This window comes from Malaya genurostris, chromosome 2 (genome assembly GCF_030247185.1).
Source record: "Malaya genurostris strain Urasoe2022 chromosome 2, Malgen_1.1, whole genome shotgun sequence".
In the NCBI taxonomy this organism is placed as follows: Eukaryota; Metazoa; Arthropoda; class Insecta; order Diptera; family Culicidae; genus Malaya; species Malaya genurostris.
The window spans coordinates 106,804,793-106,830,305 of record NC_080571.1 but is presented as its reverse complement, the minus strand read 5'-3'; the positions used below and the strand labels follow the sequence as shown (position 1 = coordinate 106,830,305).

General features: G+C 37.6%; 1 protein-coding gene across 2 annotated transcripts; it reads left to right on the top strand.

Annotated features, from left to right (window-relative positions):
* Positions 1-3,206: 3,206 nt before the first annotated feature.
* On the top strand, positions 3,207-5,356 carry LOC131430568 (CLIP domain-containing serine protease B4-like). Of its 2 annotated transcripts, XM_058595637.1 has the most exons (6): positions 3,232-3,247; positions 3,313-3,453; positions 3,520-3,686; positions 4,290-4,543; positions 4,618-4,910; positions 4,971-5,356. In XM_058595637.1, the coding sequence occupies exons 2-6, from the start codon at positions 3,384-3,386 to the stop codon at positions 5,270-5,272; spliced, it is 1,086 nt and encodes a 361-aa protein (XP_058451620.1). In that variant the 5' UTR covers positions 3,232-3,247; positions 3,313-3,383; the 3' UTR covers positions 5,273-5,356. The 2 variants fall into 2 exon arrangements, with proteins under 2 accessions (XP_058451619.1, XP_058451620.1); XM_058595636.1 differs by having other exon boundaries at positions 3,207-3,453.
* The last annotated feature ends 20,157 nt before the right edge of the window (positions 5,357-25,513 follow it).

Here is a 25,513-nt window from a genome sequence, read left to right as displayed (position 1 = left end):
AAAAGTTTGAGCAAACATAGATTTTGAGTTATTTAATGTTATTTTACACTGTCGATTATTTAATCACAAGTTCCTGATTATATTTCTGACAGCATGGAGGAGAAATTATGTTGTATTATAAGTACAAGGTGAGATGAAAAAACTGCAACAAAGTAAAACGCCATAATTTTTTCATTTTTTTTTTAAATTTTATTGAATGAAAGCAAAAAATGTCGGAAATAACATCAAATTTGAGAATCGGTTTAGATTTGTTCGAATTGGCCACCTTTGGCACGAACTATGGCCTTCAAACGGCCAATGAAACCATCACACGCTGCCCGAAAGTGGCTCTGCGGTATTTTGTCCCATTCTCGGCGAAGCGCTTGCTTGAGATGATCGACACTTTGGTATTTTTTAGTGCCAACCTTGCTTTCCAAAATACCCCAGGCACAATAGTCCAACGGATTGGCATCCGGAGATTTTGGTGGCCATTGTGCGGTGGAAATGAAGCGAGGAACCTCATTTCTTAACCATTCTTGGGTGGCGCGTGCTGAGTGCGATGGTGCTGAGTCCTGTTGGAATGTCCAAGGTCTGCGGCCGAAATGTTTGCGTGCCCAGGGCTTCAGAACTCCCTCCAAAATATTTTCGCGATAGATTTGCGCATTTATTTTGACCCCACGGTCGATGAATACGAGCGGCGAGCGACCATCGGCTGTTATGGCGGCCCACACCATCACCATGGCCGGCTTTTGAGTTCTGGTGGCCAACCGAAGTTGCAAATTTTCAGCTGACCTCTCTGGCAAGTAAACACGATCATTTTGTTTGTTTACAAACTGCTGGATAACGAATGGTTTCTCATCGGAGAAAACCAAATTCGGCAGTTCACCACTTTCGGCCAAGCGAAGCAACTCTTTAGCTTTTTCGAGTCTAACTTTTTTTTGCGCATCAGTAAGATCTTGCACTTTTTGGAACTTCAATTGCTTTAGTCCAAGCTCATTTTTCAATATTTGCCGAATGGCATATTGCGATATGTTCAGCTCACGAGCCATTTTTCGGCCACTGCGACGCGGATTTCGTTCAATTCGCTTCTTCACTTTTCGAACCATTTCTGCCGATGTTGCTGTTTTTTTTCGTCCACTTCCTTGACGTCGGGCTACGCTACCAGTATCACGGTAACGAGCGATGGTACGAGACACAAAAGATTTATTCACTTTTAAATGCTGGAGGGCTCTAACGATAGCCACTTGTGGTTTTCCAGCCAAATGCAAAGCAATCACACTATCACACTTGAATTCCATCACAAATAACTTTTTTTCTGAAAAATTCCCACCAAAATGCTTTTGTGCGCTTGTAAATAATATAATGAGCTGTCACTAGAATAAATCTGACAGCTGTGGGACGAGCGGTTTAGAAATGACAGCAGTCTGAAGTTGGTTGCAGTTTTTTCATCTCACCTTGTATAACTAGAGATATTCACGATCAAAAACTTATCACTCTCCCAGAGGGTAAATTTTGAAAAGGCACCCCATAGTAAAGTAAGTCGTATTCACGACAAAAAGCCTTCATGCAAAATTTGAGCTAAATCGGACATGCGTAAGAGATGCTGCCCGGTGGTTAAGGTTTGACAATTTTCGATCTTGAGAAAGCACCATAGGGGGAAGTACATGAAATTTCCAAAATCGAAAATTTTTTTTGATGCCGAAACTCTTAAAACTGCATGAAACATCGAAATTTAGTGTTATCTCAAAAAAATTTTGTTTTGAAAAAATCAACTTTCTGAGACTGGGAAATTTTTTTCGAGATGACACTAAATCTCGACGTTTCATGTAATTCTAAGCTTTTTGGCATCAAAAATATTTTTTCGATTTCGAAAATTTCATGTACTCCCCCCTATGTGATTTTTCAAGATATATGAAAATTCCACTAAGTGGACTAAGAAGAGTTTTTTTTAGATTAGCATCACTCTTCTCATACAAATAGGCAACGCGAATGTCAAGCATTAGTTTGGAAAAAAGATGCTGACTGTGTGACATAAACACTGAAGCATGCTTTCGTGAATTATTTGAATCAATCTGAATCAGTTGGTGTCAAAATTAGTATCCGAAATTATATAATAAAAGTATGGAATATATTTTCATGAGACTGTTATGAAGGAAGAGAAAGGCATTATCACACCACTAGGTGGATTAAGAAGGGGTTTTTAAAATGTAGTTTATAATAGCAAATCGTTTCATTAAAACACTGTTAATATAAACTAATAAATACCTAAATATTAATATGATATTTAAGGAAACTAGTAGTAATATGTTTTATTGTTAGGATCGTTGTTACTACATTCGAAATGTATTATGTTTAAAGTACTATGTATTGTGGATGCTACGAAAAACTAATGTATATTGCCTTATGAAATATAAGTATTTATGAAAAAAAAAGAATATTGTAAAATTGTTGAACTTAATTTTATGGTCAAAAATGTCAAATTGAAGGCTCTATTCTTCTTTCATTCGAACTTTTAGTCGCGCACCAAAAATCAGTGATGTGACACAACCCAATCTAATGCACACCGATTATCTTATTTTGGTTCAGATTATTATATTCTGAAGTTTCATCGAAAACGGAGTTGTGTGGATACAAGATTGTGTCGACAATTGGTTGAATTGCCCATATTATGCCTCAAGAACTACAACTTTCCTGATCCCTGCTTTAATTAAAGTCTTGATTTTTATGGGAATTCCTAAATGCTAACAGTTTAATCAAAACACGACTTACGACAAATTGAACTCAATTAAAAATTAAAGCTCCTGGTGCTTTCCGCCTTTCTCCAAAAGACCAACTTTCTCGGTAATTCCCCGATCTAACTTAGTGCTACTCGCATCACACCGTCTCGACTCGGAAATGTCTGCAATGATCGCGATGATCATCCACCAAGGCAGACAACAACAAAAAGGCGCCGACGTGTTTTCCCATTTGTTTGCTATTTCAGAACTTGTTTTCTGCCGGTCGGCACTGTACCGTATGACAATCGAGCGCAACTAGATCTTGTCCGTGTGTTTCGGAGCTTCTATTTGGTGTTGGTGCCCGAGTCGATTGACGGCCAAGATCGGGTGTCGAACAGTCGCCGGCGGTGCTCGTCGACGTCCAGAGTCTGAACGAAACGAACACACTGCCTTGTTGAAGACCGGCTCGCACATGGTAATGTGTTGGTTGATTGGAAGCCATCCGAGTTTTTATTAGTCCTCTTCGCAGTTGTTATCGGAAGCTTCAGCTTGTAAGACGCATAAGACTTATTATTGAGTGATAGTTTTGTTGTTGCTGTTGTCATCCATTTTCAAGATTAATCCCTTCGAGGTTGAGCTTCGTTATCAGTGAGTTGTGACACCTGGGCCAGTACAGGTCACAGAAATATGTTCCGAACTTATGCGCTTTTCGGTTTCGCTGTTCTGGTAGGACTGATCTCGAATGGATTTGCTCTGAGTAAGATAAATAAATAAATATGGGTTGCATATTCGAAGTATCATTTTCTTTCAAATCTGTTAACAGGTCAAAATGATCCGTGCATCAACCCAGTCGGGGAGTCCGGAGTTTGCGTGTTCCTTAGAGAGTGTCAACCGCTGCTAAATATCTACAACAAACCGCTGATTTCTCCGGATGAAAGCAACTTCGTACAAAGCAGCAGATGTGGCATGGCATCCGGAAACAAGCCTTTGGTAAGAGCGGAACTTTGGTTGGGGAACGCAAAGTTTAAATCTTTCGAGGTTGACATTGGAATGGCCATCGGAATCCCCTTTCTGGTTGTGGTTTGAAACAGTCAATTATTAATATTTAAACCGGTTTTTCTTCTGCTCAGTAAACAAGTGGCAAAACAAGGAAAAAGTTATGATGCTAATGAAGATTGAGCTTTATGAACGGCATATTTAAACGTACGGTGAACTATTCGGCGTACTTTGGTTTCGATTGCATGAAAAATCAAGTTGAACATTTGTGCGTTGATCCTTCAAATGGTGTAGCGAAAACCAATAACAAACTATGCTATGTTGATGAGTTTAATATAGGATAAACATTTTGCAATCAACTGTGAAACTGAATCAGTATTTTCCTCTGTATCTGTTGCGAAATGCAAATCAGATCGAAATTTGAAGTATGTTCTAAAAATACACTTCACAAAAAATAACCGCTGGAGTATCAGTGTGGTAAATAATGTATTACAATTAGCGCATCACAGTCCACTAAGAGCTAAAATAACTTAATGTCTGCCCATCGAAACCGTACGCAATCCCACGCACCTAATCGAACAATCCTTTTTATTACAGGTTTGCTGTGCCGGTCTGACGGTCGGTCCTCGGAAAGCCACCCTCCTGCGACCGAATCAGTGTGGCTTGGATCTGTCGGATCGTGTGGTAGGTGGCCAGGCTACCGAATTGAATGAATACCCATGGACCGCGGTGATCCAGTACCGGAAACCGAACGGAAACTACGGATTCCACTGTGGCGGTTCGGTTATCAACTCGCGCTACATTATCACTGCGGCTCACTGCATAAACGCGATTCCTCGCGGGTGGGAGGTGTAAGCTACGAAACTGAACTGAATGGTGTTTGCCAGTGATAAAACTATCGATTGGTTTCCATTTTTTTTTTCAGGGTCGGTGTCCGACTCGGCGAGTACGATTTGAAAAATGATGGCCCCGACTGTAAGGAAGGTGTTTGTGCAGACATACCGGTGGATTTGGGTGTCGAGAAGATTATTGTTCACGAGAATTACAATCCTCAGCAGAAAAGTCAGTGGGATGATATTGCTTTGATTCGGTTCAACCGAGATGTGGCATTTTCGGAATACATCAGAGCGATCTGTTTGCCGGTGGACGATGCGGAGCGGTATCGAAACAATGCTGGTACGGCTGCCTTTGCCGCTGGATGGGGTCGTACGGAGACAGGTATGGAGTATGCTTTTGATGTTCTTAGATTTATGTGGCATAAATATTTGGTACTTTCAGCAAGCTCCAGTAACATAAAACTCAAGGTAGAGCTAAACATTACGGATTTAAACCGGTGTTCTGCGGTGTACAGACCGTCGGGAGTGGCACTGCGAGATACGCAAATGTGCGCCGGTGGAGTTCGTGGTAAGGACACCTGCAGTGGCGATTCGGGTGGTCCGCTGATGAAGCGGATCAAATCGAATTGGTTCTTGTTCGGAATTGTTAGTTTCGGTCCGAATAAGTGCGGCACCAAAGATGTTCCCGGAGTGTACACGAACGTCGCCAAGTACATCGATTGGATTGAGAACAATATCGAGTAGCGGAATTCTGATGGGGCACATGACAAGAGCGAGCTCGCAAAACGTTAGAGAAGGAAAAAATAAAGGCGAAGACTTTTAATATAATCAGTTGGCTCGATTACTTCATAGTGAGACATCCATTCGTTTGCGGTTGTATTGTTGACACCATTTTCCAGGCAGATTATCTTTCTATTTGTGTCGATTGTAGTATGTTTAAATGCACGGAACCAGCGGTGATCGCAATACGACTGGATTATTAGTTGGTTTTTTTTAAACTGTCATTTTTGTTGACAGAGCTGGTGGCCAAATCAACTATGCTAATCAAAGCTTTGGTTTTACATTTCTTTTGTGGAATATGACATTCTGCTTCATTAGACTGCGCAGCGGATTCATGGTGTACAGAACACAGGTGCTACGATCCTATCGACACTAAGAATCTTTCCAAGTCGGGGCTCGAAATACAACAACTGGCTTGCAAGACCAGTGCTCTATGCATTGAACCGCCATCACGGAATGTTAAAACAGTTAACAATCTAGAATTTTTCATTCTGGTAGTTTAGCAATGATTCGCACCAATCAAATATTCAATCACCTGCGTTGAAACAACTACCGTATTATTTCTGATTATAGAATTTATCTCGTGTTTAGGGTTACCACCTGCACGTACCTCGCCCAGCAGTCCGGTCTGGCTTTCGGACTTGCAAAAAATCTGCCAGCTCACAGCACAACCGACGACTTTGATGGAGAGTAGGTTCAGTTAAATTATTTTGAATCATTTTGGTCAAATAAATAGGAAACTGGAAGTCAGACATTTTTGCTATTAAACTTTTGTTCCAAACACTGTCGAATGCTTTTCTATGTTTGACAATGTTTAACAAATTTTACAATTTATTTACTTTTAACATTTAATTTCTTTTATAAGGTGATGAGTGTTGAATGCTCAAGATGAGATCCAGACTTCTCCAGAATAAAATTCTGTTTTTATGTGAGACATCTTTCTTACTGTTCAACAAGTACTTTTTTTGCCCACTCTCACACCAAAAAGCTTCAATTTGGAGCCCCCTGGTAGTGAACGCAACTAGTCTCAGCGGAAAACAAGAAACATATAAACACTGACAATAATAAAACTAGAAATACAAATTCAATTTTGATAGAAAGTCCGCTGAGATTCTATTTATTCATGGTTTGATGTGCAATTTATTATTAACATAAAGTGGAGTCCCAGTGGAAAAGATTTCCTTTTAAGGGATCCACAATTTAATTACTACGATATGTTGGAAAGAGATTAGGAAATTAGTTATTAATATGAAATACTGTTGACGATAAATACATTACATTATAAAACAAAAAACTACATCAGTTTGTGCTCGCATCTCACACGACACAGTCGAAAATCGTTTGCGGTCGAAGCAAAAGATACAAAGACAATACAGTACAGTGAACAATAGAGTGTACGGAATGGTCAAATACGATTTAACAAAACTACGATTTAACAAAACAAGACCAAATTCAATCTGTATAGATTTCAAGCGTTGCAAAGTTAGACTAGCAGCAAATGAAATTGAAATCTTACTTAAAGAACGAATGCATCTAGACGCTAATAAAGTAAGTGAGATTCAATTCAACAAGGCGTCTAACTGTGTGTACATTATGTTTAAACGTGAAAGCGATGCAATTCCATTCGCTTCGGTTAACAACGAGGTGCACAGCGTTGAGTGTGACAACATTAAATACAAAATCCCTGTGCACATGGTGGACAATGCCATAGAAGTACGCGTGCATGACCTTCCCCCGAAGTTCTTTCCATCGTAAGAGAAGTATGGCGGAATTTTTTCCCTGGCATACAGAATGGCGTGCGAGTGGTACGTATGCAACTACGTATGGCAATTTCATCTTACATCATTTGTGGTCAAGGTGGGACACATCCGTGTAAAACGCTGATTACCTATGAAAATCAGCTGGTTACATGTCAGTTTTGTGAACAACCGGCACGCTACGGTAAACCTTGCACCGAAACTGCGAAAAGGACATCTTCAACCAAAGACAAGGTCAACCGTTCAACAATGGAAACTAGTGAGCGCAGTACTCCAGTTTCACTACGAACAACAAGGAAAACGAAACGAAGACGGACACCAACAACAATACAACCGATGAGGCAATGGATGACGAGACGAGCCACGAAAAAAGTGCCCCTCAACCCTCGCAGGAGGGAAATGGAATCTCTTCTCCTCCTAGAAAAAGAGTGACAACGAGATCCACTTCAAAAAATGCATTAATTAAAAAATCGGCTAATTCGGCCACGTAAAGCTGCATTTTGCTGTCTGAATAAAAATACCTTCCAACAAAAAAAGCTACATTAGCTAAATATCTCGTTCAGTCTGTGCTTAAAATGGTACTTTAGTCTAGCCGCAAATGTGGCACGATTGTTTATTTCTCGTATATCAGGCGGAAGTATTTAGTATTTATATTTAGTTGGACCAACAAAAAGGATCCGTCTTTGACCAAGGCTTGTAACTGCTCGAACACGAAACAAATTGTTAATACGGCGTGTTGTTCTAGAATGGGATATAGTTGGGAACTGTAGGTTATGGTGAACTGTGGAGTTAAGCAAATTATCATGGATGAATAGCAACGTTTGGACATCACATAAGTATGTTATTGGTAAAACATTATGGTTTCTGTCAGAGTACAACAATAGAAAATAATAAGGGTTTATTGAAAATGATTTTTAGGCATCTGTTTTGTAGAGTTTGGAGTTTCTTCAGATAAGAACTAGCGGCTCGCCCCCACACCGATACCAAGTAGTTGAGCTGTGAATGGATGTTCGGCCCGATTACCGGTCCGTACATTGCCTCCCTTCCTAGCTGGGTATTCATGTCACCGATGACAATTATTAAAGTCCCTGTGTGGGCAGCCGTCATAGGCTTGTTCCAGCTGCACGTAGAACGCTTCTTTCTCATCATCGGGTCTCCCTTCATGTAGGCAGTGCACGTTAACGATGCTGTAATTGAAAAAACGGCCTTTAATCCTCAACTTACACATCCTAGCGTTGATCGGCTGCCACCCAATCACTCGCTGACGCATCTTGCCTAGCACTATAAAGCCAGTTCCCAGCTCGTTCGTTGTGCCACAGCTTTGGTAGAAGGTAGCCGCTCGATGTCCGCTTTTCCACACCGTCTGTCCCATCCAACAAAGCTCCTGCAGCGCTACGACGTCGTAGATGCGGCGATTTAGTTCGTCGTATATTATCCTGTCTCAGCCTGCAAAACCTAGCGACTTGCAGTTCCATGTTCCAAGTTTCCAATTGTAGTCCTTATTTCATCGCGTGGGTCTATGCCGATTGTTCCGGGTCGTATTCTCTCCTGTATTATTCGTAATAAATGTTTTATGGGCGGCTTATTAGGCCTACGCCAACTTCCTGTCTCGCCGGAGGATCATCGTGATTGCTCTGTTTAACGTCCCAACTAGTACTAGGACGATCCCGTTGGTGGGGTTGCCACCTTGGATTTAGCTCGACGGGATGCAGCATTTCATACTCAGCCGCTGGATACCAGAACAGACGCTGTTTGAAGCCGCTCCTAACATGGGGTACAGACGCTCCGACATCCTCTAAAGAGGACCCCCTTCCCTGTCAGCATACGACCAAGGTCCCACCGGGGTTGGTTACCCGATCTTTCCTATGGTTGCTCGTACTCCAGCCAGCACCGCGGGGAGATAGGGATAGGAGTTACTGGACAAGAGGCTAAGAACCACATTGGGGCCTGAATTGCGCATTGTCCAGTCGTTTACCAACTTCACAGTTATTACTTACCAAAAAAGGTATTAATGAATATGAATTGAAAATTTATGTCAAAACATGTCACGCTACTGATTCAACCAAAGAAATTTTGTTTGCATATTGCTGTCTTCAATCTGAGATAATTCAAGGCAAACATTTAAAATGGTCATGAAAAAAAGGCATTTTGGATTGAAAAATATGCGAATGAATTTAATTGTTTTTAATAATATGTATTGTTTTGAAAATTTTGTTGTCATAATATGAAATTGAATATTAAAAAAAAAGTTATTTGATTTATAAATTAAAATAATTTGATGTTTTATTAGCATTACCTAGTTTTAATTAGCATGTTCCTAAGTTGAGACCTTCTGTACTCGTTGTAGTGATATAGATTTAATTACTTAAAACTTGCCTCCTTGTTCAAATGTACTCTTCATGTTCTTTTTGTTTGTGATTTTATTATTGCCAGTCAAACTGTCAAAGACAGCATAGAAAGAGATACAAAACGACATCTGTGCATATGTTGTCGGTGTGGAGTTACACTCTCATTTTAATTTACTTTCACCTTAGGTTCACTGTTATGAGTGAACGTTTAAGGTGGCCGACGTAACTAGAATTTCGTTCCAATGTTTGGAAGGTTACTGAAAATTCATAATAAATCTGACTAAGTAATAAAATAAATTATAGAAATATTTGATATTGGAGAAATATCAGTTGGAAACGACGTGTGTTTTATGTATGAAAACAATAAAGTACAATTATGGATGCACAACCCAAAAAGGGGGAAAAGAGCAAGAACTAGTGGGAAACGAAGATGGAGGCGATTCTGTGAACTAAGTTTGAGACGACAAATACTATTTCGGTGTTTATTCAAAGAAAGCCTCAAAATTAAGACTTGAGATACGACACTCGTGTTATTAGTTACGCACTTTAGTTATAAGATTCGATTTGGTTGATAGGTTTTGGCTTTCTCACATAGAAAAGTTATGCAACCACTGTGAAAACCGACTTTTGAACTGAGGCCCCGAGGGCCGATTGTCATATACCATTCGATCAAGTTCGTTGAGCACACAAAATGTATGTATGTGTGTGTATGTATGTATGTGACATTTTTTGCACTCACTTTTCTCGGCGATGGCTGAACCGATTTTCATTAACTTAGATTCAAATGAAAGTACCGATCTGACTTTCGATTCCAGAATTACATGGTGATTAGTCCAAGAATTCATATTTCAAACTACTTCTTCAATTTTCTCAAAGATGGCGCGATCGATTTCCACAAACTTAGGTTCAAATGAAAGGTCTCATGTTCTCATGCAAAACTTCCAAATTTCATCCGGATCCTAATTCCGGTTCCAAAATTATAGGGTAAAGTGTGTTGAAAATTTGATACCGTCGCTCAAAGCGGCGAAACAAAAATATTCTTAGCTGGCCTCCAAACTACTTCAATCAGTAGCCATTATCAGTAGTCAACCAAACTAACCCATTCCGGTTATCCTGGTTCCCGATTTCCGATTCCGGAAGTTTCGGTCCTATATTGCTGAATGGATCTCACTCACTTTTCTCAGCGATGGCTTGACCGATTTTCACAAACTTAAGTTCGATTGAAAGGTATTGTGGTCCCACATTGAATTTCTGAATTTCATCAGGATCCGACTCTTGAATTACAGGATGAAGATTGTTAAAATATTTACACTATCACTAAAAGCGGCAAAGCAAAAAACGTAAAATAATTTGTAAACTTGCCTAAACTCTATTCCAATCGGTAGTCATTGTCAGTAGATGGCCAAACAAATTAATTTTGGCTTTCCTAGTTCCCGGTCTTTGATTAACGACCGAAGATTGTAGCCATAGACCAAAAATTTGGTCCCATTCTCTTTTCTTCAACCGACTTCGATTATATCGCTTTCCGGATTCCGGTTTCGTAAGTACCTGCAATATTGGAACTCACTGAACCGATCTGAGTACTGTTTCACTCTGTATTTTATACCACTTTATGGACACACCTGTTTGTTTTTCAAGAATCAAAGAAAATTATTTTGAAGAATACCACACATTTATATATTAGAATATGAGAGATATAAGAAAGGTATCTTTACACCACTAGGTGGATTAAAACAGTTTTTTTTAGTTACTTTCGATGTCAACTGATTCGAAGCACTACCAGAAGCATTTAAATGTATTTAAAACAATATCTTAAACTTTCGAGGAAAACAGCGGCATTCCACTTTCATTTAATTTTACGAAACACAGAGTTCCAGGCAAGTGTTTCGTGCCTTGCAAGAAATCTAGACTTATAATTTATTGAAATACCACGGATGCCGCGCAGTCAGCACCGGGTAGTGAAATTTTGTGAGGCTCTGCAATACATCAACCAGGAAACCTAAAAACAGAAAACATCCCCAACGGAATATGAAAATTAGTATGAGTTCTCTGGCCCTTTCGCCACTGACACTGCGTAGATAAGGAAAAATTGTCAGAAGACAAACCAGTGCCACTGTTTGATACTTTCAAGGTTTTAGCCGGACGCGGTATTCGACCGTGGAAAACTTTTTGTTGCATTCCTTATTCGTGACGATTTTTAGCAAGCAAAGTCGTGGCATGACATTCCTTTTGTGGAATTTAGCCTTTCTGTTTCAACAGACTTCGCAGCCGATTCTTAGTGTACAGAATCATTGCATGGCTATTTCTACGGATCCTACTGACACTAAGAATCCTTCCAGGTTGGGGCTCGAACATACGACAACTGGTTTGTAAGACCAGTGACGATTTTTACTTTTCACTTAAAATGTCTAGTCAACATAACTTGAACGGACTTTTCTAACAAGGCTTTCAACAAGCCTGTATGTCATTTCACAGTTAATACAGAGAGTATGCAAGTAAGTCGTAAAAATTGAAGAGTTTTCTTCCATTTTGGGGCGAATCGTTGTCACGACATCACAGAACTTTCAGTGAAAGTGAAAGAAAATTAAACGGTAGTACCAATAGGTAGCGTAAAGCTATTTCAAAAAAGGTGTCATCTCGGAAGGGGTAATGCTAACCACAAAAAAAAACATGAAAGAGTGCCTCTCAAACTATACCTAGCAAAATAATCTCGGTATTTTGCCTAGCATTCACCGAGGATTGTCGAAATACATGAAACTAAACAACCTGTCGGCTGAGTGATTGCATGCTTGTGAGTTCCAACACGTGGTTATTCGGGCAAGGACATGCGCACTCTCGTTCACACTTCATTCGGATTGGCATGTTTTAAACGAGATACTTCAAATTTCCGCATTGTCCAGTATCACATTCTAATTGTTAAATTGAAGGAAAAAATATATTTCGATATACATTTTCGTTAGATGTTATAAGAAACGTTGATCACACATTGATTTACACTGAAAATCATTTTTACCTATTTTTTTTAGGAGAAATCACTCATTGTTTAGCTCTTCTATAAGCTACCGAAAATTAGGTCGTTATCTACTCAAACTTTGAGTTGATCGGTAAAAATGGGTAGCGTGCTTTGTTATGCCATAACACTTGTACTAAACTTACATTTACCTAAATTTTGAGGTCATCACTCGTTACCCAAAATTGGGGAGATGCACTTTAGTTGATTTTGGGTAGGTTTTGACCCAAAGTTAGGTAGCAGCTGGTAAGAGTATATATTTGACAAATCGGCAATCGGACGTTGAATTCCTGGCTTTGTTCTACAGTCGGCATTATGCTTTTCGAATTTCTTCTAATCCTGGAATGCATCCATCCAGAGCAAAAGAACATTTCTAATTTTTCAAAACAAGTGTTAGTTTTTTTCATGTTATTTATCTGTTTTTTTGCCTTTCTCATATAAAAAGGCTATGCAATCACTGTAAAAACGGACTTTGAAAGAAGGCCCGGAGGGCGAACTGAGAATATATATATATTCTCATATATATATATATATATATATATATATATATATATATATATATATATATATATATATATATATATATATATATATATATATATATATATATATATATATATATATATATATATATATATATATATATATATATATATATATATATATATATATATATATATATATATATATATATATATATATATATATATATATATATATATATATATATATATATATATATATATATATATATATATATATATATATATATATATATATATATATATATATATATATATATATATATATATATAAATTATGCCGTGTACTATCGCGGTTTGAATAAAAAAAAACTTTATTTCACTTAATTTTCGGTTACATGGATTCGCTTACGTATCTCACTCAAGACTGCCTAAAAATTCCTATCGCTAAACCTTTTGTTAATTTGGATTTGACAATTCAGCAAAGTTCGATATCGTCGATCGGCCACGTTGTCTTCGATGTCGTGTGGTTGGCGGCTGGAACGGTTGCTATGCCGGGTTTACCCCGTGTCAGCATTTTCCTTGCTGCGTTGGTCGGCGGACTCTCGGCTGTCGCTATGTTGAACTATGGGTTCTTTACTGTTGACGTTGCTGTTCCGGATCCGGTATTTCGTAACACCTCCCCTCTAAGAGCGTCGATCGTCCTCGGTCGACTGTTTGGAAGCTGTATTGTTGGAAGCTTTTTGAAATGTATCGTCTTCGGTTCGGTTTTTTCGATTCTGATCTCCGAAATTTCGGGATCCGCAGATTTTCTTGTGGTGTGTTTATCTTCAGTGAGTTTCCTGTTCTTCGTGGTAGCGATTACCAGGATGAGAAGGCTAATGATTACTATGGTGACGATTGTACTTCCGACGATGGTGGTTTTTCTGTGTTGGTAAGATTTTAGGTTGATCTCTTCTAGGAGTTCCAGATTTTGTATACTGAGGTCTTCACTTTTCTCTTGTATGTTATTGGTTGTTTCTGGGTGTTTGTTGTAAGTTGGCAACAGGTATTCTTCTTTTGCTGAGAATTCGTCTTCTTTGTGGAAAGTATAGTTTAGTACGTTTATGGTGCAGTTCTCTGTCTCGATGACGGTCGGTTCCGTTATGACTGTGGAGTCGCCGCAGGAGCTAGAGACTTTTAGATGAATGTTTGTATCGATGAATATGACGCCTCTTCTGATTTCTTTTATTTTAGTCGTTTGATCTGTTTTTCTTATAGGACATCTTGGTTTCTGGTGTGTTAGAATTCTATAGATGCATTCGTCTTCCAGCGGTGTTGAATTGTCGCAAATTTTACATTTTTGTAGTTGTGGCAATATGTGGTTCTGTCTTTTAGCTGCAAATTGGATTTTTGTGCTGATTCTTGTTTGATTTATGCTGGTAGCCTGTAGTTCTAGTAGCTCGTAGGGGTTGCTGTCCAGTATTGGTATCTTTATCAGAATAACGATGTTGTCCTTGATGATTGTTGAACTTGCTGAACTGAATTGAAAAATCTCGTCTATGAATTTAAGGTTCATGTCCTGCTGTACTAGTCTATGGAAGATGTATTCTTTCTCTTCTAACGAAAGTATATTTTTATTCAATAGATCTTGTTTAGAAAATTCAACTTGTTCTTCTATGTCTTCTAGTGTATGGATGAGAGAATCTATGCTGAATATTAAGTTAATGTGTTCTGTAATAGTATCTTCTCTAAGTGTGTTGTTTATTAATGTTATTTGAGAACTAATTTTCCTAATGACATTTGTGACATTATTTATTCTGTTTTGGAAACTAGTATTGATATTGATTTGTTTCATTTGGTTATTTACAATTTTGTTTTCATGATCCTGTAACATTTCTATGCTTAGTTGTATGGTTTTTAAATCTTCTTCGTCGGGATTACCTGCTATGTATTTAACCATTGTTCCTAATGCGTTGATTAATCCGCGTTTCTGTCTGTGGGGCTTAAGGCTTTTAAGTTTCTCTCTAGCAATTTTAATTTTTCTTGAAAGTGTTTCGTGTAAGTGATCTCTAGTTTTGAGGGATAGGGTTATTTTCTCAATATGGTTGATGTTTAGTTCGATGTTGCCTAGATCGATTTTTTTAACGATTCGTTCGTATCCTAATCTAATTCTAACTGTGTCAAGTTTAAAGGCTATAAGTCCATTGTTATTTGTCACATCTTTGTAGATTGTAGACGATACGTAGTGAGTCAAGAAAATTCTGAAATTAGAGTAGTAGTGTGAGGTTACTTTTTCAGTCGGTTCTTGTGGATTTTTATATTGTTTGTGTCTCTGAAAGTGAGTAGATTGTCGGTCTTTGTTTTTACTAATTTGAATGGGTCTTTGTCCTTTGTCTGTCTCTGTGATATTCTAACGTATTTTGTTTCGTCAGGTTTAAGTTCGAGTGGTGTTTGCTTATTTTCGTGTTTCTTTTCATGTCTTTGTTTGTTTTGTTGTAGTTGCGTTTTGACTGCTGATTGAATATTGTCTGCTGCCTCTTGTAATTCTTCTACGTTCGTGGAGTTTGAAACGTTGAAGATGATTTCTCTAGGCTTCCTTTTTGTAGCTGAATGTATAGTGTTATTGTAAATGTCGGTTAAAAGATTCATTACTTCAATAATTGGTTTGTTTGGAAATTTATGCTTTAATGTTCGATATAACTCAATTATTGTAGAATGAAATCTCTCGATTATTCCGTTTGATTGAGAGTTACTGGCATGGTGGATGGAAATGCCAAGATCGTTCAGAAACCCTGTAAAGTCTATGGATATGCATGCTGGTTCCTGGTCGCTGACGATAGTTAGTGGTCTGCCAAATATTCTGATATGTTCACTAAGTGCTCTTTTTAAGTCAACTATTGTTCTAGTTTCTAAAGGAATTATGTTAGCGAATTTTGAGAAGGAGTCCACTATCGTCAACCACTTTAGTCCTTTCATGAAAAAAACATCTATGTGAACTCGTTCGAAGGGTTTCTCCCCGAAAATGCTTTTCTGTATTAATTGTGGCGGGTTTCTATCGTATTTGCTTTTCTTGCAAACGCCGCAACTATCTATTAGGGCTCTAACCTTTCGATCGAGTTGGGGAAAATAATACCTTTGTAGTATTTGGGCTTTGTTTTCTTTTATGCCCCGATGTGCGTATTCATGTGTAACTCTTACTAGTTTATCCTGCTCTGCTTCCAGCCTGACGTCCTCCAGTAAAATTTCTGAAATTAGAACTTTGTAGATGTGATTAGATTCGAAATGTTTCTTGTAAGTTTCCTGAACCAGTTGTCTCAATCCTATGGGTACGCGTAAGCAATTTATTCCTCTGGGGTTGAGATATCTTTTGAATAATTGTACTATATCTATTTCGGTGTAATTTGGTTTGAGGATTGTGATACGTCGACGATTCGGAAATATTTGCTCTGACACTTCGGAATCAATGTTTGAAATTTTCAGGATGAGTTGTGTCTTGAATGTGTTAATTGGTTTTTCTGTACACCAAATGTAGTAATCATCACTAGAGTCGGCGGAATGTATGGTTGTTCCCTCACTCTCTGTTTCTTCATTACTGGTCTCGTGTTGTGGGTTCGCGTTAATCTCGTTTGTCTTTATTCTTGAAAGTGCATCCGCGACAACATTGTTTTTGCCTGGTTTATAAATTAACTCGTAGTCGTATCCTTCAAGTTCTAGTTTACCTCTAAAAATGCGTTTGTTTGTGTTTGAAAGAGAGTAAGTTAGCGGTTGGTGATCTGTAATTAGTTTGAATTTCCTCCCCCAGAGATAGTGTTCGAAATGTTTAACGGCCCAATACATTGCCAGGAACTCTTTTTCAGTTGTTGAATAGTTTTCTTCTGACCTGTTTAGAGTTCTTGACGCATAAGCTACTGGACGATCTTTTCCGATAGGTCCTTGAGAAAGTACGGCTCCTATCGCAAAGTCACTAGCGTCAGTAGTTAAGTTAAATTCTTTAGAGAAGTCCGGATGAATCAACACTGGATCTCTCATTAAGATTTGCTTACATTTTTCGAAGCAGAGTTCTGTTTCTGGCCCAATGATAAAATCCTGGTCTTTACGTAGTAAGGTAGTAAGCGGTTTCACTAGTTTAGCAAAATCTTTAATAAATCTCCTATAATATCCCAAAATTCCGAGAAATTGTCTCACTTCTTTTTCTGTTTTCGGTAGTGGCCAATTTTTAATTGTCTCGATTTTGTCCTGATTCGGTCTTACGCCATCTTCCGAAACTGTATGTCCTAGAAATTGGACCTCTTTGCGGAAAAATTCGCATTTATCAAGCTGTATTTTTAGATTAGCATCTTTTAATTTTCTCAAAATTTTGTCCAGGTCGATTTTATGTTGTTCTAGAGAGGGTGAAAATACAATGATGTCGTCCATATATACCAGACAACATTTCCCAATTTCTTCTCTCAATATGCAGTCCATTACGCGTTGAAAAGTCGCAGGGGCGTTTTTCAACCCGAATGGCATACGCGTAAACTCGTATTTACCAGAGTTTACTGAAAATGCCGTTTTTTCAATGTCTTCGTCATCGAGCTGAATTTGGTGAAAGCCTGATGCGAGATCTATAGTAGAAAAATAATTTGTTCTTCCCAGCTTATCTAATATATCGGTAATCTCCGGTATAGGATATCTATCACTGATTGTTTTTTCGTTCAGTTTACGATAGTCTATTACCAGTCGAAATTTTTTTTGTCCTGAAGAGTCTGCTTTCTTGGGTACTACCCAAACTGGTGACGTATATGGAGAGATAGATTCTCTTACAATACCGTCTTTCAAAAGTTTATCTACTTGATGTCTCACTATTTCTTCAAAAGCTTTGGGGTATCTGTAGGATTTGGTATGGATCGGTATGTTGTCGGTGGTTCTAATTTTGTGTTTTATTTTGTGGGTAAAAGTGAGGTTGTCGTCGTTGCAGTACAAAACTTCCTTGTTTTTATCAATTGCTTCTTTCAGAGCAATCTTTTCTATCTCGTTTAGGTGTTCGTCCCTTATTTCGTACTTGGTCGTCGTATGTTTTAGGGGGATTTTCTCAATTTCGTAGTAGTCCTTCCCTAGTTCGAGCTCATTAGAATTTATTTCGACAGATCTTTCATCGGTGTTTTTCTTAATTGCCAAAATTGCCTTTCCGTTCATTTCTTCGTATAGTCTTGGTAGTATTGAAAAATGTTTGAGAACGATTTCCTGATCGATTATGAATGAACCATTTCGTCTCACGGGTATCTGGATGAATTGAAATTTGTGTTCAGTTAAGTTCAATTTTTGTTCTCCTGGGAACATTTTTTTCATTTTAATTAATTTCTTTCCTATTTTGAAGGTATTGGTGGATGTATTAAGTGTCGCTTTAATTTCGCGTAGAGACTCGTAACCAATAAGGCCATCAAAAAATTTATGGAAGTTGAAAACGTAAAATTTTAATTTTTTTCTGATTTGGAAAATATCTATTGAGGCTGATTTGTTAATCTTATATTCGCCCTTGATATTTGTTACTGTAGAAGGTGGTTCATCTTTACAGTCTTCAATGTTGACGTGAGCCGGAGAGATATAATTTTTGTTCGCTCCTGTGTCGACTAAAAACTTTAACTCTCCTTTAGAGGTCATGATTGAAATATATGGTATGAAGCTATTCTGGCTCATCATTTGTTTCGATTTCTTTCTTGGGCAAGCTGAAAATTTATCTCTTCTGAAATTAAATATTCGTCGTCTTCGGAATCGAGCGTAGTGTCTCTTGTGCTTTTGTTATGGTATTCTTGTTCTAGTTCGTCATCGGAGTCGAGTTCCGTGTCTATTTGTTTTTGTCCGTGGTTGTTAATATGCATTTTGGAAACATGAGTCCGCATAGATATGTCCTCGTCATTTTGTGAACGGTTTTTAAATTTACCTGATGGGGTCTTATCGTGCTGACGTGGGTTAGAATTCCCTGCATTTAGTTTTGTGTATTTATTTTGTCCGCTATTCTGTTGAGTGGAATAAGGTGTCGGATTATGTGCTTTTTTGTCGAGTCTAAATCTATATGCCGCATTAGAGTACTGTTGCGTAATTTCGAAAGCATGTTCTAATGTTTCAGGTCTGCAACTTCTCACGTGCATTGATATTTCCTCGTCCAACCCATCAATGAACCGTGTTAGTGTTATGAGGTTTATGAAAGAATTGATTGCTTTTGTGGATGATTTGTAGTCGTCCATATTGGCGGCTGCTGATTTAATAGCAGTATCTATTGCTCGGATTTTATTATAATATTCAGACAAATTTTTCTTGCCCTGCTTGACATAAAAGAGTGACTGGATATAACTTGTTATATCGCGACGGTCACCGTACGCAGTAAGCAGCGCTTCTTTAATTTCCTCCCACGTTGTGGGGTTACCGGAAGCTATCAAGATTTCTCTTGCTTCTCCCGTGATTTTATTTTTTACACTACGGACTATTTGTCCATAACATATATCATTTTTGTATTGTTCAAAAAGTTGTAGCGTTTGTTCGGTGTCTTGCACCCAGGCTAAGACTTCCTTCTTATTACCGCTAAAATTTGGAATATTCCTGATCGGGTCAGGTGTAGTGTAGCTAAAGAATGGGTCATTCTCTTTGCTCTTTAAAGAACTTATCGTTTGGATTAGTTGAGCTTGGTTTTCGGTCAGTCGCTTGACTTGTTCGACCAGCTCTTGCGTGTCAATTGGTTCCACCATAATTCTATTTGCGTCGAACCTTGCACTAGTTTTTGGAATTTTTAATTTTTGAATATCACGGTCTCTAATTGCCAGTGATATGTTCTGCAGTTTATTTTGTGAATTTTAAACTTCTAGTCACACAGAGTTCAGCTACTAATGATATACCCTCACTATTTGCCTACTACCTCGTTTCTAGTTTTTCACTGTTTTTAGGCCACTCTTAGGAACTCGTTTTCACTTCTTAATAATAATAATAATAAGGTGAAGGTTACTTACAAGATGATTCTTTTCATCAGGGAGTCTGCTCTTTGAGTGTGTAGCGATTATGGGATGGTTCCAGGTGGCGGGCTCGATCCTTTCCGATATCTCAAATTCCGGATGTCCTCTCCGAAATAGCTAACGCTGGAATGTCGGTGTCCTCCGTGTTCCCCGTTGGACGTCGAATCGTACCACTTTTTTCACGATAAAAGATGTTCTTGAATATTCACTTCACTAACACTTTTTGTTTCGTTTTTTACCACTTGGCTTACAGACTGCGCCAATTATGCCGTGTACTATCGCGGTTTGAATAAAAAAAACTTTATTTCACTTAATTTTCGGTTACATGGATTCGCTTACGTATCTCACTCAAGACTGCCTAAAAATTCCTATCGCTAAACCTTTTGTTAATTTGGATTTGACAATTCAGCAAAGTTCGATATCGTCGATCGGCCACGTTGTCTTCGATGTCGTGTGGTTGGCGGCTGGAACGGTTGCTATGCCGGGTTTACCCCGTGTCAGCATTTTCCTTGCTGCGTTGGTCGGCGGACTCTCGGCTGTCGCTATGTTGAACTATGGGTTCTTTACTGTTGACGTTGCTGTTCCGGATCCGGTATTTCGTAACATATATATATATATATATATATATATATATATATATATATATATATATATATATATATATATATATATATAGATATATATATATATATATATATATATATATATATATATATATATATATATATATATATATATATATATATATATATATATATATATATATATATATATATATATATATATATATATATATGTGCGTGTGTGTGCGTGTGTGTGTTTATATGTATGTATGTGACAACCGATTTTCACAAACTCAGATTCAAATGAAAGGTCTTATTGTCTCATAGAATGCGTTTGAATTTTATCCCATTCCGACTTCCGGTTCCGGAAATTCAGGGTGATATGCACCAAAAAAATGACACAAAAATGTCACTCACTTATCACAGAGATGGCGTGAAGATGGTTCAAACGAAAGGTTTCATGGTCCCATAGATCGTTATTGAATTTCATCGAGATCCGACTTTCGGATCCGGAATTACAAGGCTAAATATGTGAAAAATCTATGAGAAAATGCGCATTAAATTTTCTCGGAAATTTCTCAACCGATTTTTAGAAACTAAGATGCAAGTGAAAGTCTTGAGATTCTTCAAAAAGTTCTCAAAAAGTTGATACAGATCAAACTTCTAGTTCCGATATTACAGTGAGATTTTTAGTGTAAAAACCGAGCAAAAAACTTTAAATGGGATAACCGGAAAAAATCTTAGACTCAACCTTCAAAGCAAATGTGTTGATTTTTGCATGGAAACTTTCTACGTCTTTCCTTCGGCTGCTGGATTCATTCCTCATATTGAATGTTATGTATTTTATCTAACAGATTCAAAGTCGTTAGCTGTATTGATTAAACATTTGCGCTCGCAATCCACTATTTAAATTACAAGTTGTTTGAGATCTAAAATATTTTTGAATACTGGGATATTGATGACTAAACTTTCATTATAATCTAATTGTATAGAAAACAGATGTTTTATCTTGACGAATTAAGTTCGATAATATATGTCTACTAGCTGAATTACCCGGCGTTGCTCGGAAATGTTTCGTGAAGGCAAGGCCGAAAATAATGTTGTCCTGTTTAGTGAGATACTCTGATTGTAGTGAAACATAACAGTTTTATATTTGAACCCTTTTGTTAGGAACATTTAAAACAGCTTTCTCTTTATAAATACCTTCTTAGTAACCTCCGAGTTCCATATGTATATGTGCTTGTAACGTACTTCCGTACTTCCTCGTCACATTCGATCTACAATACCTTTGGCTTCCATGGATATAATCACTTGCTACTCCTTCCTCTTTCTAAAAATTTCTATGACATCATGAATTGCTCAAAATTAGGTTGTTTAACATCATAACTACATTCGCTTAGGTTGTTTAACATCATAACTACATTCGTACTATAGAATAACGTTTTTATATAATTTATTTTACCAAAGCTTCAACCATTTTGGTCGTTCATCGAGGAGGAAAACCTATAGAATAACGATTCAGTTAATACAAATGTTGTTGTAAAATTATTTTCATCACCTTGGGTCGACAGTTTTCTCAATGTACATAATAAAATGCACATTGATTGTATGATCTCGTCAATTCAGGTCAATGTTGAGAATGCTTATTCCCTCTCCCCTTTGTGAATATTTTTGTGATCCTCACTTAGTTGCTAGAAATATACTGTACTCTTGAAGAAGTACCAATTTTTCGCAAGACCTGATCAATTTTACCCTACATTTTCCATGTTCAGGGCACTTGCTCCATTCTCTCACCCTCAAAATAAATTTATAATCTATTTTGATTTAACTTCCTTTTGTCAGTGAAGTTACTACAGATCTCCTTCATGATTACTCTGAGTAATGTAGAAAGTATCTGTGCTTTTCAAAAAATATCGAATCCCACCTTTGGTACATGTGCCAAACTTGGTGGCGATTCGTTTAATTGTTTCGTAGTTATGCTCAGACTTCAATACACTCGCGCTCATAGACAGACGAAGATTGTTTTTCATTAGTTCTTCGAATTTCCCGGCAAAATGGAACCAGATCCTTTGAAATTATTTAAAGAATATTGTTTTGCACTCGAATTAACAAAAGCAATACTATCTCAAACGACCTTTAAATTCTTGCCACTCTCTTCTTTTACGAAAAATGGGAGATGAAAATTTATTTTCAAAAACCCCTCCTTCTAGTCTAAATGTCGATTCTCTTCAAATTATATAAATTTCGTCATTGACCCTCTCCCCCATGTTAAGGACACTTGCTACACACTTTTCCTCCTGAAAGTGTCCTAATGATCATCTCTGAAGAGCAAGAAGTATCTGTGCCAAATTTGATAGCAATCCGTTCAGTTGTTCCGGAGTTGTGCCGTTACAAACATTACATCCCTTTTTAGAGGGACGTACTACATCCACCCCACACGAATACCCTTATAATCATGTCTAAGTTGCGCAAAAAGTATCGATTCTCGTCAAATTAAATAATTTTTTTCATGACTCCTGTTATGTATACTTGCTACGCTCCCTCCCCCATAAAAATACCTTTACAACTACCTGTGATAGCAATCCGTTCAGTGGTTTCGGAGTTATGCCGTTACATCCCCTTTTTAAAGGCACTTGCTACATCCACCCCCCATATATATCATATCTAAGGTATGGGAAATGTTTGCATGATCTTCAAAAATTATCGATTCTTGTCAAATTTTATGAATTTTTTCATGGCCCCTTCTGTTAATGATACTTGTTACGCTTCCTCTTCTATAAAAATACCTTTATGACTATTTTTGAAAAGCAAGAAATAACTGTGCCAAATTTTATAGCAATTCGTGCAATAGTTCGGGAGTTATTCCGTTACAAACATTACACTTCATTTTTAGAGACACTTACTACACCCTCACCCCACAGAATACCCTTATAATCATATCTAATTTGTGCAAGAAGTGTCTACGATCTTCAAAAAGTACCGATTCTCGTCAAATTAGATATTTTTTTTAATGACCACCTTTGTTAAGGATACATGCTACGCTCCCTCCTACGTGGAAATATATTTATAACCATCTCTGAAGAGCAAGAAGCACATGTGCTAAGTTTGATAACAATTCGTTAAGTAGTTTCGAAGTTATGCCATTACGAACATTACACACTCCTTTTCAAAGGCACTTGTTACATCCGTCCCCCATTGAATCATATCTACGGTATGCAAAATGTTTCTAAGATCTACAAAAATGTCGATTTTCGCCAAATTATATTAATTTTTTCATGACCCCTCCTTATTAATGACACTTGCTACGGTCCTTCCCCCCATAAAAATACTCTAATGACCATCTCTGAAGAGGAAGAAATACGTGTGCCAAGTTTGATAGCAATCCGTTCAGTAGTTCCGGAGTTATGCCATTATAAACATTACACCCCCCTTTTTAAAGGCACTTGCTACATCCACCCCCCATATAATCATATCTATTATATGCAAAATGTTTCTATAGTCTTGAAAAAGTATCGATTCTCGTTAAATCAGACAAATTTTTTCATGACCTCCCTTGTTATGAACACTTACTACGCTCCCTCCCCTATTAATATACCCTTATGATCTTTTCAGAAGAGCAAGAAGTATCTGTGCCAAGTTTGGTGGCAATCCGTTCAATACTGTCGGAATTGTGCCGTTTCAAACATTACATCTCCTTTTTAAAGCCACTTGCTACATCCACCCCCCGTAAAGTCACATTTAATGTATGCAAAATGTTTCTATGGTCTTCAAAACGTATCGATTCTCATCAAGTTATATGAATTTTTTCATGACCCCCTCCTGTTAATTACACTTGCTGCGCTCCCTCCCCTATAAAATACTCCCTAAACCATCTCTGAAATGCGAGTAGTACTTGCGCCAAGTTTGGTGGCAATCCGTTCAGTAGTTCCGAAGTTATGGCGTTACAAACATACAAACTTACATCCATTTATATACTCGTATATATAGATTAATATATTTTTCGGACAATATTCATAAAAATGAAAAAAATTACTCCAATTATCGATTTTATCAGGCTTTAAACTAGTTTATTATAAATAAAATTACTAACATGATTAGGGCATATTCAGGAGTGTTCTAGTTCTATATGCATAATTCAGTTTTAAAATTTAAATCTAGAAATAATAACAAAATAAACTGGCAGCCCCAGCAGCGTTTTATCTGTGTTTCAAATATAGAAAAAAATAGAACGGCAATGTATACCAGTTTTAAATTTGACAGTAGAACTGGTCGAATAAATAAAACTAAAACGGTTTGCTGGGGATACGTTTGTTTCAGTTTCATTTATATTATAGACCACCCATATAAATCTCGCAGTTACTGAATTTGCTCTTAGTATATTTAATTCTAGATGATATTTAAATGTTTTTGCCTTTCTCATATAGACAGGTTATGTAATCGCTTAAAAAACCGATTAGTGAAAAAGTGTCATATACCAATCGACTAAGTTCATCGAGCTGAGCAATGTCTGTGTGTGTGTGTGTATGTGTCCTGAATTTCATCCGGATCGGACTTCCGGTTCCGGAATTATAGGGTAAAGTGTGTCCAATATTGTACACCGTCACTAAAACCGGCGAAACAAAAAACGTAAAAAAAATTCGAAACTGGTCCCAAAACTACACAAATCGATAGTCATTATCAGTAGGCAACTAAACAAACCGATTCCGGCTATTCTGGTACTCGGTATCCGGTTCCGGAAGTACCGGAAATAGTGGTCATATATACCAAAATAGATCTCACTCACTTTTCTCAGCGATGGTTTGACCGATTTCCACAAACTTAGATTCAAATGAAAGGTCTTCCAGTCCCATACGGATATCCTGAATTTCATTTGGATCCGACTTCCGGTTCCGGAGTTATAGGGTAAAGTGTGTTCAATATTGTACACCGTCACTTAAACTGGCGGAACAAAAACCGTAAAAATGTTATAAACTGTACTCTAAACCGTTATTCCCAATCTTATGGTCAATTGAAAGGTCTTATGGTCCTACCAAAAATTACTGCATATTTTCGGATACAACAAACATTTAAATCGTAATTT

Excerpts from the sequence above, each read along its gene's own strand:
- LOC131430568 (XM_058595636.1), top strand. The coding sequence starts at position 3,384 with ATGTTCCGAACTTATGCGCTTTTCGGTTTCGCTGTTCTGGTAGGACTG. Across the intron at positions 3,687-4,289 it reads CATCCGGAAACAAGCCTTTG|GTTTGCTGTGCCGGTCTGAC; the intron begins GTAAGAGCGGAA and ends TTTTTATTACAG. Across the intron at positions 4,544-4,617 it reads ATTCCTCGCGGGTGGGAGGT|GGTCGGTGTCCGACTCGGCG; the intron begins GTAAGCTACGAA and ends TTTTTTTTTCAG.